Genomic DNA, 20,336 nt, shown 5'->3' on the forward strand with positions numbered 1-20,336 from the left:
AAAGGAACAGAGACCAGGCGCTGTTATTCAACAGCCAGATGGGGAATAAGTGCGGTCACTACAGTCTGAGAGCTGTGTGATTCAAGGTCGGGGAGATGAGAGGAGTGTGGAGATTAGACTGAGGGGGGAAGTCGATGGAGGCAGCAATCCCCGGGATGAGGAGACGCCGGACTCGGAAATATCTCGGTCCGATCATCAGCCATCCTGTAACTATATCGCTCTATTACTGGGAATTTCCTCAACGACGGTAAATGCACTGTCATTTATCTGATAATTGCACTTTATGCTAATATACTACCCCTAATCCACGAATATTGTCTGAGAAGTGCTAGCGTAATGTTGGAAAAAGTTCTTGAAGAGCCGAATGCTGTGGGCCACATCATAGGTTCCGCCAGTCTCCCGAATACTATGCATGCTTAGCTGGGGATTTCCTAGATCCAGTGTCCGAGCACCAAGAGCAGCGGAGAGCATGGGTCCAATGGTGCTTCCACAGCTGGAGTCATTGCGAACAACGAATAGCTGCAGAGGTACACCCTCGCCACCGTTCTCAGCAGCCTTGCGCGCAACTTCCTGAAGAAGAACAATACCGGGGGAATTTGTAGCATAGCGCGCGTTGGCGTTGATCTTAATCACTGGTCCCTTGTTGATCTCCGGTCGGTGATCATTTTCGTACTTGGCCGACCAGTTGGGGTGAACTCCGTGTGCCATGTCAGCTGAGAGGAGGAACGAGGTCGATAAAGTCTGTTCGTAGGCGGTGGACGCATCGGCTTCCCCAGCGCCAGATGGTAGGACAGACAGCCGGCGAATAATACCCGGGAGCATACTAGAATCCGCCCCTTGTGCGGTGGTGCTTCCAATCTCTTCATGATCAAACAAAGCGATAAGGCGAATGGTCGACTCATCATCCAGGGCAGAATCATCAGCCACAGACTCAATCAAACCTGCAGTAGCACAATATGAGCTGTTCAGGTTGTCCAACCGCGGAGAGAAAATGAACTCCTCCAGCAAGCCTCCAAGGGAAGACTTTTGCGTATCGAACAGGATCATCTCAAAATCAAGCACATTGTCCGCCTTCACGCCTGCCTCGGCCGCAATCAGCTCTACGATGTGCGGGTGATGACGCTCCGTGATGGCCTTTAGCGGAGAGAATTCCCCATTCTCCCCCTCTGCGGTAGCGGTCTTTTCAGCATCACCACTGGTAGCACTGTTGGACTGGCCGGTACGGTTGAGTTCAGCCGCAATCATGCCTGCAATAGGAAACAGTTGAGTCTCCTTATTAAAGGAGAAAGTTTCCTGTCGCTCCAGGTGGATGGCCAGCGTTGGGATACGGAGGACTGGTGATATTAGATGGGGTGGGCCAGATATATAACAAAGATGAACATACTTGGGCGGTCAATCTTGATCAGTTTTTGAACAATAGAGCCATCGTCGGTCCGGACCATCGCCCGGCCTGCGACACCTAGGTCACGATCGAACCCTAGGAATATCGTTAGCGGTTCGGAACTTAAATGCCATGATTAGCGCTTACATGTGTGCCAGATACCACCGCCGTAGGTCTCAACGCCGACTTGGATATAACCTTCGCCACGTTTGTTGCTAACTGGCTTGATCCTCAACACAGGGGAGTCTGTGTGAGCTCCGATCATGGAAATAGCATTTCCGGGCTGGCTCCATCAGTAAAATCGTCATGTTTTTAGCTTCATTGCACATACCTTCCATTTCTTACCAACTGCAAAAGCCACGATGGTTGAGCTATTGCGGGTCAAGTAATACTTCCCACCGGGACGGCAAGTGGACGCCCATGAATCTTTCTCCTGTCGATATAGTCAGTAACCTGAACATTATAGAAATGGAACACCCGGCTATTACCTTTATTTCCTGGAATCCCGCGTTTGCAAGGAGGCTTTTGGCGGAATTTACGGCATGGAAAGCTAGACTCCACGTTAGATAACGGCCGGATGTTTTGATGTTGGGAGACGGAAGACATTACGTGTGGGGGAAGCATTGACAAAGGACAGAAAGTCCAAAGCCGGTTGCTTGAGGTTCTTGGTCAAGTTTGAAGTCATCGCTGAGTACCTTGGGATGCCAAAAGCTGTGAAGGCAGTGAGCTCAATGCGAGGAGAAAGTGGAGTCGAAGCCTCCAGAACAGAAGGCTCGCGTAGCCTTCCATACGGCGTAGATCAGGCGGTGCTTGGCGGTCAGTCGCCAGCCCTCACTCCTTCCACTACTATACAGGATCCAAGCAATGGTTACGGGCGCCCGACAACAAGTATTATCTATACAAGAGAATAATTACCAATGCCAACAAGGCAACGATTCTATTTGTTGAACTTATGCCTAATCGAACGATCGCCAATCCGCCTAGTTCATCATGTGACTACCATCTTCGGTATTGAATCACGTGATATAAATAATAAAATAGTTATATAAACACGTAACTTTCTGTCTTTTTAGGCCGAGGGGGTGTGCGTGTAGCCAATCAGGGTGTGTGTCAAGCGGCCGAGCTTCAATTGGGTATAGGCTATCAATTGAACTCACCGAACTCTATTTATCTTATCTGTCCCAGTATAACGCCTACCGAAGAGCAGACAGTGTGAGAGCGGATGATCTTTTGCTGGTGGACGAGGGTTTACTAACCGTGTCAGTGGTCCAGGAACCCGTGTTTACGAAATGCAGTCTGGGTACCTTGAGGCACTTAATCCCTGCTACAGATACCCGTACATAGTGCATGGAAGTTATAAGAACTGGCAGTTCTTGAACTTTCCCCTGGAATGGCGGAGATGGACGAATGTCGTGTATTGGATGACAAACCGCACCCTCGAGTCAATCTTCCCGTCTTAAGAGACTGATGGAATAAATCCCTGCATCCAGAATGGAGCTTGTTGTTCAATAGAGCCTATGCCGGTATTCCTGCCCCCAAATTCTGCAGCGCCAAGCCCTAACTATGCATCCTTGCCCAAGTAGTAGTACCTCGCTTAACTACAGCTTCATATCGTTATTGGTCGCTCCAGCGGCTCAGCTAAAATCAGTAAGCTTTCGACAAGGGCTCTAGTCTCTGATCTTTGGATAATTAAAACTGTCTGGCTGACACTGCCCCTGGGAGCCGTATCCCGTGTTCTTGCATATTCCATTGCATCTGTATTTTCGTGTTTCCCGTAGTAATCCAACTATGTAATTATTATGATTTATATATACATATCTTAGTTTAGTCTATCCTAATAGTACCATCAACGATCATTCCTCCCAGCAGGAAGCTCTAAAGGCTGCGGCTGTATAATATCCGCCTCATGAACAGACTTCGAATCCGCGTGCTGTACCTCTCCCCCTGCTTGAACCACACCCATAGGTATATTAAATCCCTGATTCTGAATCTGCGCATATTTCGCCTTCATGCTCCGTCTGCCCCATAAAAATCCACCTCCTGCGCCTGCAATCATAAGGATGCCTAGTGGTACACCCACTCCGAGTCCAATCGCAGTCTTTGTAGATGAATCTGACTTCCCTGAGACAGTCGCTGTGATAGTCGCAGCAGCACCAGAGCTCGCAGAGGAACCAATTGGGACTAAGGTCGGGCTGACCGTAAACATCTTCGGGTCAGTACAGCAGTCGCTGGTGTTCCCGCAGCAATATTTCCCGTCGTTACAGGTGAAGAGTCGGGATGTGTAGCTTGAATCCCCGCCAGCCTATGAGGTAGGATTTGAGCGGTTAGTAGGAACCTTACAGTATGGACTTAGTAGATGGCAACGAGGGGGTGAACGTACATCATCATCGCACATGGTCTTCGGCAAACAGTTCGGGGTATCCCAGTCCTGACGTGTGCAGAGACCTCTGTACCATCCTGCTCTGCCCGGTTTGTCGCTGCCGCCGCCGTCTATGTCCTCCCAGTAGCAGAGACCGTTTGGTTTGCAGATGTCCGGATCGGTAGCGTTGAGTCGGCAGCACATGGAATCCATGCCGTCCATAGAGATACATGGCATGTACCTGGCATCTATTCGCTTGGTGTTGGGGGCGTAGCAGGGTGCCGCTTCGTTGGCTTGGATTCTGGGTAGGAAGGGAAGGAGAAAGAGAAGGACCGCTCCTAGGAGTGAGAGGCCTGAGCTTGGTGTTGTCATTGTTCTGATCATGATTGGATCCCCTGCCACGAGGCTTTACCAAAGGTGTAAGCTCAGAGCAGGAGGATCTTGGGAAGAAAAGAGTGTGAGGGCACGAGAGCCTCTAAATAAACCAGCATCCTAGACCACATACGGAGAAATTCTTTGGCCCCTGCTCCTTTGCCCGTGGTTCCCCTTTGCCCTGCAGACCCACAAATATCACATACATGCGAACGTTCATTCGATGGGTCGTGAAATTCCCACCGTGGAGATGAGATCCTGTTGGAGATAGCTGGCTGGCCACCAGCCTTGCAAGGTCTTTTGGTGTAGTGGTCTAGCGTCTCATCAGATCCTTCGGCTGGTCTTTTAGCCCCATTAGCACAGGCCACTGTCGTTGAGGCTGAGTTCATCCTGCGAGATTGCCTTGAGGTGCGATTTTTACAGTTTATATTGGCCCGAGTCTCCCCACAACAGGTAGTCGTGCAATCTGGGTCGTTCATCCCGCACTCCCGGATCGGATCCTGTCGGGTTTCCTACCTGACACAACATGCTGGGAAGGAAACATAATAATATAGTTTAAGAAGAGAAATAATCTGAGCAGGAATCACCTGTATCAACTTGCGGTGAGACTTTTGACAAGGCTGTTATTCTTATAGAACTTGTGAGCTGTGTTTTACTGTTCCCAGTAGATGAGCAGAGAAGAGGAATCTGAGAGTCAGTAATCTCCGGTTTCGACTGTTGGATCAAAGGTAACAATCTTGTCAATAGGAAGCTATTTTATTAAGTTCCTTCACTGACCAGGTGCAGAGCTAATCCCTTATTTATAGTTAATTGAATCTCATTATCTTTCTTCCTTTTTACTATAGTCTTTTCTTTTCTAAATTATCAAGAGAATACAATTCTCTAAGAATAGATTCTTAGAAATAGAGCCTCTATAGTGGTTCTCCTGCAGGATAGTATGATTATCAAGACTCTTTTAAGTTATATATATTGCGGCTCATGACTCAAAAATTTGGATCGAAATTGCTTCTCTGTACTAATTGATATCCATAGAATTTATCTTCCCGATGCACTTGTGTTATCCAGCTGTGTTCTACTGCCAGTGGTGGAATTTGCAATCTGCACGCAGCCTTGCGCCACCTGTGTTATCTCTATAGGCAGCCTTGACTAGGTAAGTATCGAGCATGACGGTGCATTTGAAACCTAGCTTATAGAATGAACTTGCCCGAACCTCGTTTACTTACCCCGCTCCGCTTCTCTTATGCCAGGGCATCAGAGCCCAATAGAATGGATCATAACGTGAAGCAAACAGTTTGACCTGGCCCCATGACTGTATCTGCCAAGGCGAAGAGGCCCCCGATTCCATGTTCCAAGTAACTGTATATTGTCTAATTTTAATTCTGCTTCTATATAATAGTGAAGGTTGCCGCTGCGGCATCTTCATTCTTTTCCTTTTAATCTCTCACAATCCTACCATCCAGTACAATCCTACTAGCAAGAAACCTGGTAACCAAGGCTCAAAGTATGTCTACCATAATCATCACTACTCGGCTCTAACTAAAGGTATTATTATACAGCAAATTTCCTACCTCCTTCCACAATGTGCTATAACATGATATCGTATACTTGCGGCCACACTATCAAGTCGCAGTCAATTACCTGCCCATGTGACACTCAAAAAAGCGACATGAAATCCAGCTTCGAATGCAAAGATGGATGCACGGGGTCGTAAAACCACGTATTTTTCTGGACGGTACAGGATTATCAAAATATTTGTATAAAGCATCGAAGGTCGATTGATGGGAGTCCGATGAAGGGGTGAAGCTAGATATATTGCTAATGTATACGGAGGGGATACCTGTTTCTACTGAGGGCAGTGTAGAAGTTTCGGGATCCAAAGTGTATTCAGTAGGAAGGATGTGAAGTATTGTGCCATAGCTATTTATTGGCCTGCTATCAATCCATTGCCTGTTTCTAGCAAGTGGTGGGTACCAAACACAGTACCGCTCATTTAGTACTAGGGGCTTAAATGTAAGAAGTCAGCTGTTAGACAGCTTCATCAACAAGTATAAGAGCAGTTGCTGAGCGTTAACGCTATATAGTTATATCGGAAGCAGCCAACTATATAATGCAATCCGGACTGGTCTGATTATTGTGACATGGTTTGCTCTTTTTCAAACATGCCTTCCCGGACACGTGCTCTTTCAGCATAAAAAGCCCTCCAGGACCAGTGAATTCAATAATAATGGCTTGTTGAATGCCAATGATGTATTTAAAAGGGAAGTGATTATAATGGGGATGCAACTACACCGTAGTAAAACTGGTAGTTTAGGGCAGAAAGCCTGAATTGTGAGGCAGAACAGCAACAGAGTAGGGTATGAAGAGGAAATTGATGATCTTTATAAATTTTCACTATGTATTATATAATAGTGACATGGTAACGTAAATCCCGGGCGGTAGGTGCGTCCCGGGCGGAAGGTAGTTTTTGCACCCGCATCAACGCGTTTCTTAACCTCAACTTTTAACAATTATCATGCCACGAAAAGCGCGTCAAACGAATCAAAATTTGGTTGAGCAGGAGGGCCGGATCGAATGCGCGATTCAAGACCTTAAAAATGGAAGATTTCAAAAAATTGCGCCCGCGGCGCGTGCCTACAATATTCATCCAAATACACTCCGAGGAAGACTTAATGGCCGATATTCTCAAGCAGAACTCCGCAATCATCAACATAGGCTATCCCTACGTCAAGAAGAGGCCTTAGTAGGCTGGATAGTATCACTAGATATTCGTGGAGCAGCCCCGAGGCCCTCGCGCGTTCGTGAGATGGCCCAACTTATCCTGGACGAATCCTCAACCCTATCCCGACTAATTGGAAAGAACTGGGTAACAGAATTCACCAAGAGGCGCCCTGAAATTAAAACCAGGTTTGCTCGAAAGATTAATCGTTCAAGAGCGCTCTGTGAAGATCCTAAGATAATTCGCCTATTTTTCGATGAGATACAAAGGGTTAAAGTCGAGTACGGTATATCAGATGAAGATATCTATAACTTTGACGAAACTGGCTTCGCTATGGGTCTAATTGCAACAACAAAGGTGGTATCTCGAGCAGAAATGCCAGGCAAACCATGGCTTGTACAACCAGGGAATCGGGAGTGGGTTACAACTATTGAATGTATCAATTCAAGCGGGTGGTCGATTCCATCAACGATTATTTTCAAAGGAAAGCGCTATATTGAGGGTTGGTTTGAAGAACTGTCTATTCCACCTGCATGGAGGATTGAAGTTAGTGATAATGGATGGACAACAGATATTATTGGGCTTTGCTGGCTTGAAAAATGCTTTATTCCAGCTGTACAAGGGCGGCAGAGGGGGGGGTATATACTTCTTATTTTGGATGGCCATGGAAGCCACCTAACTCCTGCTTTCGACCTTACATGCAAGAATAATCATATTATTCCTATCTGCATGCCTCCCCATTCATCTCACCTCCTGCAACCTCTTGATGTTGGCTGCTTTGGTCCTTTAAAAAGGCGTACGGATCTATGATCGAGAGCAAGGCACGCTGTGGATCTAATCATATTGACAAGCTTGATTTCTTAAAGGCGTACCCGGAAGCCCATAAGAAGGTCTTTACAACAGAGAATATTCAAAGCGGATTCAGGGCAACTGGGTTACTTCCTTTCCTACCTGCTGCAGTACTGGATAAGCTGCAGTTAAAGTTATCAACTTCTACACCCCCCCCAAGCAGAGGGACTGCTTTAATTCCATCCTCTTAACTTTGTACGCCTTATACGGTCCGCCAAGTACACCGAAAAGCTTCGTTAATTAAGAAGCTTCTAAAAGAGGGCTCTAACAGTCCACCAACCCCCTCCAAGCAGGCGCTGGATGAATTTGTGAAGGGGTGCGAGTTAGCCATATACAACGCTGGGTTGTTGGCGCGGGAGAATACGGATCTCCGCGAATTCGTGGCAGATAATATGGTAAAAAAGAGTCGTTCTAGGCATTTAATGACTCCTGCAGATGGCCTTTCATTTGCAGAAGCCAGGGACCTTATTTCATCAAGAAATAATGAAGTTCAAGTTAGTGGGGGGGTGTCAAGCTCTACTGCTCTTCTAACTTTAGAGAGACGTAGCCGCGCTCCACCAAAGTGTACGAATTGCGGAATACAAGGCCATAAGAGAACAAGCTGTCGTGTTTCTAATTATCTTTAGTTCAAAGAATTTAATTAAGAATTGATGAAGTTATTTAAATCGAAAGTTTGTATAGCAATAGGCGGGTGCAAAAACTACCTTCCGCCCGGGACGCACCTACCGCCCGGGATTTACGTTAAGTTAAGATTGTATGTTGGCGCTTAGATTAGAACGTTTGGGTGGTAGGCGGTAAACTAGACAAGACGTTGGCAAAGGCAGCAAGGCACTAGCTAACCAAGTTAACTACCTTACCAAGTATTACCTGACTCATAGTTAATCACTCCGTGGATCAATGCGCCCCGAAGACCAAATCTCCGATTACTCTGTAAACGCCGGTCGCCGGTCGAGAAGCCGAGAACGAGACAAGACGAAACGTGGGACAAGAAGATCATCTTCAATCAAAAACGCGGAGAATTAGAGCCACAGCTCTGAGCTTCCAAGTTGCAAATGCCAAGTGCAGCAGCTCGTTCTCACTCTCAGCCAGAGAAGGGGCATTCGTGGTCCGAGCGTCTTCGCGTTCCAGGGCGCGTGGAATGCGAGGAAGTCGCGAAACCGATCACGAACCCGCAGGAAGAAGGGAGGGCAACACCAAAACAACAACAATCCTCTCGAACGCGCTGACCCAATCACCTGGCGGGCGCTTCGCGTCAATAAATCTGGAACACCGTGTCTGACTCGACACGAGCTGGTGGCCGTGTGATATCATTGAGTCACAGGATTATCGAATGGTTCTGATCGACTGTCTCGTTCTTCAAGCCAAGTGCCGGGCCCCATCAACGAGGTGAATGTTGTTGCTGTTGATCGGGAGACGTTATCGATACTGGCCTGAGGAATCAACGCGTACAAGCAACTCCGGAGCAGAACAGCGCCAGGTTACAGATAGGGACTTGTGAATATTGTTGATTTAACAGTAATCTTGGTTCAGTTTGATTTCGTGTCTCTGTCTATTAATAAATACTCCATTGAAGAGGGCGTTCACAAAGAGAGAGGCCAAACAATCAACAGACAGTCCAGCCCCCCTGTATACCAAAGAGGACTAGCGCTCCCGACGCGTGACCGAATCTAGGGAAGTCCCCTTCCAACTGTGGTGGCCGTCACCCCGACAGAAAGAGAGGAGGGCAAGAGAACTTGCATCTCCATCATCCTCGCCAGACCCGTGGGCAGGTCTCTCTCCAATGACCTCCACGTCCCGACCGACTCGTTCCGTTTCTTCTTGCGTCTGGTGAGAGAACTATCGTCCTCAGCATCCTTATCGCCCAGTTTACTACTTCGTCGCTCCCTCAACCCGCTCCCGCCTGGATTCCAACCACTTCATTCGATTATTGTCCGGAGCGGAGCTGAACGCCCCAACTGCTGCATTCGCCAACTGCACGACCAACTCACGTCTGATTGAATGACAACGACCCTCTATTTGTTCTTCATCCTTACAGCTGGCCGGAAACGCCGTCATTGACATCTGATTTGCTCATTGCCGCCCGCCAGCTTGCGGTCCGACATTTGAGACCTGTCGCATTTGCTCACTCGACTTCGTCCGATCTTGCGTTCGACCGCCATTTGAGGCACCTCCTCTGAGCCCTTTCCTCGCTCCCGGCACCATGTCAGATAGCAACAGAGAGCCGGGTAATCCCACGACTCGCGGCGTTGCGAGGGGTGCAAGACCAGCAGCAACACATATTGTATCGCCGCCGGGTTCAAGAACACCCCCAAGCATGCCAGCGAAAACTACCCTTTTCTTCCCCGAGCCGACGGGTGCACAACACACCGGCCGAAATAGCTCCGGCGCAATCGATCCAAATGCGTTGACAAAAGCGCTGAGAGATTTTGAGGACGCTGGGCGCTCCCGTGAAAGGACGCCGGGTGCTAGCCCCAGTCGAAAGCGACAGAGGGTTTATGGCGATCGGTGAGTAAAGTCGCATTATCTAGATTTGTTGCACCTCATCCAGAATGATTGTCGCTAAATTCCATCCCACCTTTTAAGATTTATACCGAATCGGGAAGGTCAAGATCTTCAAGCTACCTACAGTCTACTCCACGAGGACGGCTGTCCTTCAACACCATCAAAAACCAAAAAGCGAACTCCTCACTCCGAACTTCATTTCCAAAAGAGTATGCTTCACCCTGGTCGCTTTTTCGGCGCTCCATGCTAACACCCCTCTAGCGGAAGAAGCAAACAGAACGTACTCGAGGGTCCTGCGCAGCGAGCTATTCGGAAATACAGTTCCTCAAGCCGACCTGGACTCGATATCTCCTGACCCTGTCCGCGCTTTTGCATCTGGGATTAATGATAAAACTCGCTCTCATACCCCACCTTCACATGTTATATCGTCCCTCCCACCCGCCAGTATCACCCCTTCCACCCCTCATAAAAACCTATTTAATTACGGCTCACCACGAGCCGGATCAGCTCACCCCACACCGTCCAAGACCCCGCGCAGCCAACATGGCCCTAATCTCAATGTTCGCTCAGAACTCTACAGCTTATCCCCTATTCGACAAGACAGCCATAGGATACTTGAAACACCGCGCAAACAACCGCGATATGTGAACAAAGTACCGTACAAAGTTCTCGATGCGCCAGATTTACAGGACGATTTCTACCTGAATCTGGTCGATTGGGGGAGCAGTAACGTTTTGGGTGTCGGCTTGGGAAACTCAGTTTACATGTGGAATTCACAATCGGGTAACGTAACAAAGCTCTGTACGCTGAAGGACGACACAGTAACCAGTGTCAGCTGGATCCAAAGGGTATTATTTGCACTTTGCCCCTAGATAACTCAAATCTTCTGCTAATAATGGTCAAATAGGGTACTCATCTTGCTATTGGCACGGGGAAGGGTCTCGTACAGATATGGGATGCCGAGCGCTGTCGCCGCCTACGTACCATGATTGGGCATACTAATCGAGTAGGCGCACTCGCTTGGAATGATCATATCCTTACCTCTGGCTCTCGAGATCGCCATATCTTTCATCGCGACGTCCGGTCCCCAGATCAGTATCTTCGTCGGCTTTCCGGCCATAAGCAGGAGGTGTGTGGGCTCAGGTGGAACACAGAGGATGGCCAACTAGCATCGGGTGGCAACGACAATAAGCTCATGGTTTGGGACAAATTGAACGAGACGCCTCTCTACCGTTTCTCTGACCATACTGCCGCCGTGAAGGCTATCGCATGGTCTCCCCATCAACACCATGTCCTGGCCTCTGGAGGAGGTACAGCCGATCGAACTATCAAGTTTTGGAACACATCTACCGGAGCTCTGGTCAGGGAAGTTGACACTGGTAGCCAAGTTTGTAACCTGGCATGGTCGAAGAATTCCGATGAAATCATCAGTACTCACGGTTATAGCCAGAACCAGATTGTCATCTGGAAATATCCTCGCATGGAGCAAATTGTGTCGCTAACGGGCCATACATTCCGTGTGCTCTATTTAGCCATGAGCCCCGACGGCCAAACAGTGGTTACTGGTGCCGGTGATGAGACCCTACGGTTCTGGAAGATATTCAATAAACGACCTGGCAGGGATAATGGCCGTGAAGGTAGCAAATTGGCGGAATGGGGTACGATTCGGTAACAACTTGACAATTACGGTGCTACGGCACTTTTGACGGCTTCCCATCGGAATTTTACATCATGCATTAGACGCGGCGTTCGGCTTTGGCGTTGGTGTTTCCTTTTACAACATTGGGTGAACGCCCAAGAACGGCCTGGGGTTGGCATTGTGGGGTCTAAATCGGCATCTGTGGCATCTTTGTGGGCTTCAGCATTTTTTCACAGGCAGCTTCTTAGGTGGTTTGTTTTCTCTGCGACTTCGATATCAACGGATCTTCGTCTCATGTACCGTTTGCTTTGCACCTTTCAGCATTACGCAGCATAACCCAGGGTTTCATTTGCGAGTCACCCATCTCCATGTTCTGCTGTTTTTGATTTTTTTTCTCTTTTTTTGACTCGACATATCAGACACAAGTCTAACATGGAAAATCCTTCCAATCCTCCTCTCTTCCCTCCAACCATGGGACTGGATGTAAGCGACGGCGCTGATGGTGTTGCTCAAGATGGACAGAGCGTGGCGTTGCTCATTATTTCACGGACAGCTTTCGTTTTCGTTTCACTGCGAGTCACCCCCAATTGGCTTGGCATTGTTGTTGCTCTGCTGCTTTACATTTGTTTTCTTTCCATTTTCCCAGCTGCTTCTTTACGCTTTCTTTGTCGCAGCATTGATGACGAGATGACATGCAAAACCTCGATGCCCATTGTTTGCGTTTTTTCTCTTGACCTATAGCCATACTTCCGAGGTGACGGAATTGCATTGCATTACTAGGGTGGATCGAATAATAAATAACATCACATTCAAAATTGTGTTTGCAAGCTGGGTAGTACTGTAGTATCCTTGACGGTCTGGATTTCTCTAGTAGATCATTTGGTGGGGTATGAATTCGTAGAGAGCCATTATCTATATATAAAAAATAAGCCCTAACTTATGATTTGTTTGGACAGTGCGTTAGGTAGGAGAAAATGGAAGTAGTCAATGGTACATAATGAATATCTTCTCGACGCTATTTCAGTTGTTACAAAGTAAAAATTAGGAGAGGAATGTCTATATAACTAGGCGTGCTGGCTCAATGGTCAAAAGAGTCTTAACCCGCTCCAAGAAAGTGCGGGCCCTCTTCTCCTCGCCCGCGGGAACGGTCAAGCTGAACACATTGAGAGCCTGCTCGGGTTCGAAAGACTCGGTTTCGACGATCTGTGGCGCGCGCTTCTTTGTGCTAGCTCCACTGAGGAAGTCGATGAGGTCTTCCTTCACTGACTGGGTGGGTGGTGCCTCGGTGGGTCCGTCAAGGGCGTTGAGCTCGGGGATGTATTCGCCGCGGGTAGCCTTGATAGTCTCTGCACCGAGGATTTCATCAAAGATCTCGCTGGAGGATTGTTTAGCGTTTGGTGAACGGGGGAGATCATCGTTGGCTAGGTCGGTGGCACGGGCGAGGAAGGTGGAGAGTGGGACTGTCACGCCGAGGGACTTCTGGAGCTTCCTCTGGACGTGAAGAACAGTGGCCAGGGAGATTGAGACGGCAACTGATATTGTGGGAGGTGCCTTTGAGACTGGCTTCTCGGCTGCCGGTTCTGGGGCTGCTGGTGCCGGTGGAGGAGCGATCTTGATGTTGCTTAGATCCAGGTGGCCGAGCTTCTCGATCCGGGATGCTTGAGAGGCGGGGTAGTCTGATGCAACGAGACCAAGATATGCGAGGATATCTCCCTTAAGGAGGCGGCCCTTGGGGCCTGAAGCGGGGATCTTGGATACTTCGGAGTCGGGGATGCCCTTTTCGTGGAGGAGCTGGGTAACAGATGGATAGAGCGGGTAGGCGGGGTTCTGAGTTTGGGGAGCGGAGGTGGAAGCGAGGCCTAGAAATGAATCGAAAGCAACGGATTAGCATCATATAACGAGGAATTGGAAAGAATCGATGCATAACGCAATCCAGTGTCGTCCGGTCCGTTGGGTTTTCCGTCGCTCAAGCTTCGGGGGGGAATACTCACGCCGCGAGGTGCGGGCGACGACACGGGGCTGGCATTTGGCCAGAACGCCCGGGATGTGGCGAATGGTGTAGTTGGAAGCCATTGCTGTATCACGGAAGGGCTGTGGTCTGCTACCTAGGGCGCAGTCCGTTTTCCGATTATGAGGAAGAGCTCGTCGAGATCGGCGGGTGAGGCAAACGAGGTCGAGGATTCGCGAAGATCCCGACAACAATCACCCACGACGATTAAAAATCAGGGTCGGCGATGGGACGTGCGATTAGCGATTCACGATTGAAATGCTTTGCGCCGGCCGTCAAGCTAAGACGTTGAGGTTGTTGAGACGTCCCGATTTGATCTCACCGGCGGGCCGGGACGGGAACATTTTTCTACCGGAACAATCCCGATTCAACCGTCACAACAGGATAGTCGTTGAGCTTCCCCCAGGTTGGGTTCCTTTTTCGTTTTCAGGTTGGTTCTTATTCCTACAACTGAACAGCTGTCAAGATGAGAATTGGGGGTAGGATATATGTCCTGCTGTGCCTTGAACCATTTTCGCCGCTGTATTGGCGTTCGTGAACCGCTGGCTAATCATGCAATTCATGTAGAAGCAGAATGTTTGCTAGGCAATTCGCATTCAGGGCGCTCGGGCAACCATGCCCCAAGTCTTCTATGCCACCAGTTTTCTATCCATCCAGTCCGACATGGCGATATTTCTCCTCGACCGCATCCCGAACGAAAGCGGCTACCAAGGTGAAGCAACCGCAGAAGAAAATACCATATCGTGAAACGAAACCTTCATCACAGCCTAAGAGCCCATCCCAGCCGGAAGAGACTCTGAAATTTGCCGGACGTCGGCCAATGGGCTTCGCAAAACTAGAACGAAAGGTCGCTAAAGAAGGCGAGATAATGCTATTCAAAGCGCCGTCGCATCGCAGCTACGTCCTCGGCGCCTACGGAATCGCGTTTTTCTGTTTCGCATACTCGGTGTACAATTCTAATGCTGTTTTTCGAGATCCAATTGTGACCCTACCCATGTGGCAGCAAGGCCTGGCTGGAGGCATTTGTGTTGTGATGAGTGTTATGGGCACCGTCTTTCTGGTCAAGACCGGAAGATTGATCAAAAGTGTCAAGGCAGTCAACTCAAATGGCCAGGCATATCTGCGCTTTACAGTGCGGCGCATGATCCCGTTCCGGAAGCCTATGGAATTTGACGCGCTACCCCGTCAAATTGCTTTCTCACGTCGTCTGGTTGTCTCGCCTGACGCACACCGCGCAGACCGAGCACAAGATCCAATAGGCTCGAAGAGCACTAGCTTCTTTACAGCACCCACAAAGAAGTTGAGCATGCTCCTGTATAGAGCCTTCCGCTCTGTTCGACAAATCTTCACGCAGGAGGATTTCATCCTCTTGGAAATTGAGGGCCAGAAGGGCTCGTTTCGGATGGACTCAGCAGGCTATGTCTCAGAAGATTTTTTGGTCGTAGGGAACCCTGTCTCGGTGAAACGCCCGAGTAACTAGGCCCTTTCCCTTTTTTATGATGACCCATCCTTTCGGGTGACCTGTATCACTATTACTCGTTTCTAAGCGCAATGTGGGATTGGCATTTATTATACCTATATCTTGTATTTATAAACTCTGCTTATGACATAGCATACTGTATGGCATTACTAGTAACTTTCATGTATTCTTCCACTCATGGTAAAGGACATATCCTAACCTATATATCCGGCTGCCGATTCAATGCTGGAGACTCGGTGCACACAATCCAAAAATTAACAAACTGGTTTATAGGCATTATCATTTGATATTCTACTTAACTACGAACATATGCACCTACTCCGTGAGTAGTAGCAATTATACATGCGTAGAAACTGGTTGGCGCTCTATAGATCGTGAAACTCACGTGACAACTACGCGTGGAGCGGTCCTCCACGCGATGGGCGCGGACCCCCTCAACAACACCACTCCGCATCACCGCCTTGCGTTTTCCCTCGAAGACTTTACCCCAGCGCCGTCGTGCTTTTACAGTCGCAGCGAAGTGCGACTTCGTAGTGGCAATATGGGGAAGCTAATTCGCTTGGAGCTGTACAGTACGTTGACTTCATCTCCGGCGTAGTCACGACCGCGACAGATAACTAATTACACGCAGATTTCAAGTCCTACAAGGGCCACCATGTGCTGCTTTTTGGTGATGCCTATTTCACATCGATTGTCGGACCCAACGGGTCTGGAAAATCCAACTCGTACGTCCGATGAATTTACATGATGCGGTTTGCTGTATTTGCGCTGACAAGCCTTAGGATGGATGCGATTTCATTCGTGCTAGGAATCAAATCATCGCACCTACGATCAACGAACTTGCGCGATCTTATTTATCGAGGCCGTGTCCTGCGCACATCTAAAGTCGATGCCGATGGAAACGCCGTGGATGGAGAGACCAACGGGGTTGAACCGACTCAGGACGAAAATGACGTGGAACAATCCCAGGACCCTAGCGGAACACACGATCCGAGGACGGCCTGGGTTATGGCCGTCTACGAAGATGATGCGGGAGAGGAACAACAATGGCGACGATCCATTACTAGCCAGGGAGTGAGCGAGTACCGAATCAACAACCGTGTGGTGACCGCGCAGCAGTATAACGAGGCTCTGGAGGCGGAGAACATCCTCATCAGAGCCCGCAACTTCTTAGTGTTCCAGGGTGATGTGGAAGCTATTGCCTCGCAGTCCCCGAAGGATCTTACGCGCCTGATCGAGCAGATTTCTGGAAGTCTGGAGTACAAGGCGGAGTATGAGCGGCTCAAGGCGGAGGCCGAGGAATCCGCCGAACAACAGACGGTCCAACTTAATCGCCGCCGTGCCATCAATTCAGAGCTCAAACAGTATCAGGAGCAGAAGCGGGAAGCCGAGAATTACGCGAGAAAGGCAGAGGAACGCGACCAGGCCGTCATTACCCATATCCTGTGGAAGCTTTTCCATTTTCAGCGCATGATTGACGATTCGAGCGCCGAGATTCAAAAGTATCAGGACGAGTTGAAAGAATACCGCCGAGGCGTGGAGAAGTATGAGCGAAATGTCGAAGAGGCAAAGAAGTCTCACGCCAGAGTCGGCCGCGACGTGGCTACGGCCGAAAAGAACATCGTGAAAAAGGAGAAGGAGATTGAAGAGTCAACCAATGCCCTTGTTCCGATTGATGAGAAGGTCGACATTACGAAGAAGAAGGCAGAGAGATTCAATTCCCGCATCGCTGAAATCGGCAAAGAACGCGAAACACAACAAGCTAGCTTTAAGCAACTGCAAAAGGACCTCAAGGTGGTTGAGAAAGCTCAGGCTCAATGGGAGGCTGATTGGCAAAAGACCCTGAGCAAACAGGGTGGTCAGCTCAGCCAAGCTGATCAGCAAGAATACAATAAGCTTAAGGAAGAAGTTAATAAACGGTCCTCTGCTGAACAACTCAAACTTGACAATCTCAAGCGCCAGAAAAAGACCGACGTGGAAGCATACAACAGCCTGAAGAGCAAATTCGAGAGTACGCAATGGCAACTTCAGGCGTTGGAGACCGATACGAAATCCTTGGGCGAACGCAAGGCGACTGCTAATGAGACCGTCAAAACAACTTCGAAAGATATTGAGAAAAAGAAGAAGGAGCTCAACGCCATCACATCAGAGCGGCTACGGGTATCGCAGATGCGAACGGAGTATGAAGAGAAGCTTCAAGTTGTTCTGAAGAAACTTCTTGAAGCAGACGATGGCAAGAAGCAGACGGAACGCGAATTCCGAGCGAAGGAGTTGATCTCGACCCTGAAGCGCATCTTTCCCGGTGTTAAAGGCCGTGTTAGCGACCTGTGCAAGCCCAAGCAGAAGAAATACGCTGACGCCGTGAGCACTGTTTTGGGCCGTCATTTCGATGCCATCGTTGTAGACAACGAGAAGACTGCCAAAGAGTGTATCCAGCATCTTCGTGACCAGAGAGCGGGCCAGGCTACCTTCATTCCCTTGGAGACCATTCAAGTCAAAGCTCCGAATTCCAACTTGAAGGGCCTGCACCGTGCCATGCGCCCCGCAATCGAGACAGTTGACTACGATGATTCCGTGGCGAGAGCTATTATTTACGCTTGCGGTAACGCTATCGTGTGCGACGACCTCGCGACCGCCAAGTACCTATGCTACGAGAGACACGTGGACGCAAAGGCCGTCACACTGGATGGGACCGTGATCCACAAGGGAGGTTTGATGACCGGTGGCCGCGGCCCTCAGCAAAATTCCAAGCGGTGGGAAGACTCGGAGGTGGAAAACCTCTTCAAGCTGAAAGACAAGATCATGGCAGATCTAACCAACCTACCCAAGGGTCACCGTAGGGGAACTGAAGAGGAGACATTACAGGGTGAATTGGTTGGTTTAGAGCAACGACTTGCCTATGCCCGTGATGAACTCAAAGCCCTTGAACGCAACCTGAAGGACAAGCGTACCGAGCTAGATTTCGTCAAGCGGCAGCTTGAGGACCTTCGACCCAAGTACACGGAGAAGAAGGAGTCACTGGATGAGCTTGACGAGGCCATTGCCACTTCCCAAGATTCTGTTAGCAGTGTCGAGGATGAGATCTACCAGAAATTCTGCAAACGTCTTGGGTACAGCGATATTCGCGAGTATGAAGTGCAACAAGGTTCGCTGCATGAAGAGGCTGCGCAGAAGAAACTCGAGTTCACAACGCAGAAGAGTAGAATTGAGAATCAACTCAGCTTCGAGCAACAACGGCTGCAAGCTACCACTGATCGCATTAACAGTTTGCAGACCCAACACAAGCGGGATGCAGATCTGATCGAGGAGCTCGAGGCCGAACAGGAGGAGGTGCGCAACAAGCTCGACGAGCTTCATGCTGAACTCGAGCTTCTCCGCGAGAAACTCGAGGAGGAGAAAGAGAGGTACGGTGGTTCTGCTGAGAACCTTGCTCAGCATCGGAGAGAGCTCCAGAAGCGCAGCAGAGACGTGGAATCTACCCTGAAATATATTAATGGTTTCGAGACAGAGATCCAGCGTAACTCATCCAGCCGATATGCTCTTCTCCGACGTTGCAAGCTCGAGGACATTGATGTTCCATTGACTGAGGACTCGAACCCGCTTGACCAGCTTCCTATCGACGAGCTTGTCCAAGGAGCCGACCCAGACGCGATGGACATTGATGAAGACACACAGGCAAATGGCGACTTCACTGTGCAGGACTACGGCATTGAGGTGGAATTTGACTCTCTCGGCGACACTCTTAAGGAGGTAAGTTTTTCCTGACTTTTTTTCTGGGAGGCTGGGTTCTAACAGAATAGGATTCCGACGAGAAACTTGAAGAAGAACTGCTTGACAAAGTCCGAAGTCTCAATGGCGATCTCGACAAGATGACGCCGAATGCACGTGCGATAGAGCGTCTCGAGAGCGTAGAAAACAAACTTCGAGGCACAGAAAAGGACTTTGAACAAGCGCGGAAACACGCCAGGAAATCCAAGGACGATTTCGAAGAGGTGATGCGCCGACGCTCGGAGCTCTTCAACAAAGCCTTTTCCCACATTTCCGAGCAGATCGGGCCCATCTATAGGGAGTTGACTCGTAGCCAAAATTACCCCTTGGGAGGACAAGCGTACGTCCCCCCCGCTCAGCCATGGAATGCCAAAACCCAAAGCCTAATTTGAACAGTTATTTGGATATCGAGGACTCCGACGAGCCGTACCTAGACGGCATCAAATACCATGCTATGCCGCCGCTGAAGCGCTTCCGAGACATGGAGCACCTCTCGGGTGGCGAAAAGACCATGGCCGCATTGGCTCTTCTGTTTGCCATCCACTCGTACCAGCCCTCGCCTTTCTTCGTCCTGGATGAAATTGATGCCGCGCTCGACAATACCAATGTCGCTCGTATCGCGAACTACATCCACGACCATGCGGCACCTGGAATGCAGTTCATTGTGATCAGTTTGAAGAACGGATTGTTCCAGAACAGCGAGGCCCTGGTCGGAGTTTACAGGGACCAGTCAGAGAACAGCAGTAAATCACTGACGCTTGATGTAAGTCTCCACCGCGTCGTTTGGTGCAGTAAGAATATGCTAACTGGATTGACAGCTACGCAAGTACATCTAGACTCGAAGTGCCAATGCGAGTAACGCAGAAGTTCCCCCATACTTCCTAATGATATGTAGATTAGTTATTTCAATCACAGCCCTCATGATTCACTTACACTTTGACGTCTGTTCCTTGCATAACGTAAACCGTAAAGCGAAACCGGCCTCCTTGCACTAAGGATGTCGGGGCCCCGGTAAACCACGGGGTTCCCGACGTCGCAATCGCACCGACTTCTGTTTCTGTTCAACTGCACGACCGCGGTTCGCCCGGCGAAGGTACACCCGCCGATCGCCCCCCTCGGCCGCCCTCCCTGACACTCCGTCGGCGCTGCCAGCAAATGAAAACCGCCGATGCTGGAGACAAGAAATTCCATGAGCTTGTCTATCAGTCTCCACTTCGGTTTCATCCCCAAGTGAGCATCCCCGTTATCAAATTCCCTCGTCT

General features: G+C 49.3%; 7 protein-coding genes across 7 annotated transcripts; 4 read left to right on the forward strand and 3 right to left on the reverse strand.

Moving 5' to 3' along the window:
- Positions 1 to 300: 300 nt before the first annotated feature.
- On the reverse strand, positions 301 to 2,066 carry APUU_30571A (M18 family aminopeptidase; the record flags this gene model as incomplete). The annotated part of the gene is made up of 6 exons (XM_041701679.1): positions 301 to 1,334; positions 1,385 to 1,477; positions 1,529 to 1,664; positions 1,713 to 1,814; positions 1,870 to 1,931; positions 1,991 to 2,066. The coding sequence occupies 6 exons, from the start codon at positions 2,064 to 2,066 to the stop codon at positions 301 to 303; spliced, it is 1,503 nt and encodes a 500-aa protein (XP_041554540.1).
- Positions 2,067 to 2,298: 232 nt separating this feature from the next.
- Positions 2,299 to 2,841, forward strand: APUU_30572S (uncharacterized protein; the record flags this gene model as incomplete). The annotated part of the gene is made up of 3 exons (XM_041701680.1): positions 2,299 to 2,389; positions 2,455 to 2,593; positions 2,646 to 2,841. The coding sequence occupies 3 exons, from the start codon at positions 2,299 to 2,301 to the stop codon at positions 2,839 to 2,841; spliced, it is 426 nt and encodes a 141-aa protein (XP_041554541.1).
- A 386-nt stretch (positions 2,842 to 3,227) lies between these two features.
- On the reverse strand, positions 3,228 to 4,124 carry APUU_30573A (uncharacterized protein; the record flags this gene model as incomplete). Its single annotated transcript, XM_041701681.1, has 2 exons — positions 3,228 to 3,683; positions 3,762 to 4,124. The coding sequence occupies 2 exons, from the start codon at positions 4,122 to 4,124 to the stop codon at positions 3,228 to 3,230; spliced, it is 819 nt and encodes a 272-aa protein (XP_041554542.1).
- Positions 4,125 to 9,877: 5,753 nt separating this feature from the next.
- CDH1 (WD40 repeat domain-containing protein) lies at positions 9,878 to 11,851 on the forward strand (the record flags this gene model as incomplete). The annotated part of the gene is made up of 4 exons (XM_041701682.1): positions 9,878 to 10,182; positions 10,261 to 10,388; positions 10,441 to 11,027; positions 11,087 to 11,851. The coding sequence occupies 4 exons, from the start codon at positions 9,878 to 9,880 to the stop codon at positions 11,849 to 11,851; spliced, it is 1,785 nt and encodes a 594-aa protein (XP_041554543.1).
- A 1,023-nt stretch (positions 11,852 to 12,874) lies between these two features.
- On the reverse strand, positions 12,875 to 13,891 carry pdx1 (putative pyruvate dehydrogenase complex component Pdx1; the record flags this gene model as incomplete). Its single annotated transcript, XM_041701683.1, has 2 exons — positions 12,875 to 13,677; positions 13,810 to 13,891. The coding sequence occupies 2 exons, from the start codon at positions 13,889 to 13,891 to the stop codon at positions 12,875 to 12,877; spliced, it is 885 nt and encodes a 294-aa protein (XP_041554544.1).
- A 509-nt stretch (positions 13,892 to 14,400) lies between these two features.
- On the forward strand, positions 14,401 to 15,306 carry APUU_30576S (uncharacterized protein; the record flags this gene model as incomplete). The annotated part of the gene is made up of 1 exon (XM_041701684.1): positions 14,401 to 15,306. One exon carries the CDS (start codon positions 14,401 to 14,403, stop codon positions 15,304 to 15,306), a length of 906 nt encoding a protein of 301 aa, XP_041554545.1.
- Positions 15,307 to 15,847: 541 nt separating this feature from the next.
- Positions 15,848 to 19,910, forward strand: SMC1 (cohesin subunit SMC1; the record flags this gene model as incomplete). The annotated part of the gene is made up of 6 exons (XM_041701686.1): positions 15,848 to 15,878; positions 15,938 to 16,031; positions 16,089 to 19,056; positions 19,107 to 19,414; positions 19,471 to 19,837; positions 19,893 to 19,910. The coding sequence occupies 6 exons, from the start codon at positions 15,848 to 15,850 to the stop codon at positions 19,908 to 19,910; spliced, it is 3,786 nt and encodes a 1,261-aa protein (XP_041554546.1).
- Positions 19,911 to 20,336: the final 426 nt, after the last annotated feature.

Source organism: Aspergillus puulaauensis, chromosome 3 (assembly GCF_016861865.1).
Source record: "Aspergillus puulaauensis MK2 DNA, chromosome 3, nearly complete sequence".
NCBI lineage: Eukaryota > Fungi > Ascomycota > Eurotiomycetes > Eurotiales > Aspergillaceae > Aspergillus > Aspergillus puulaauensis.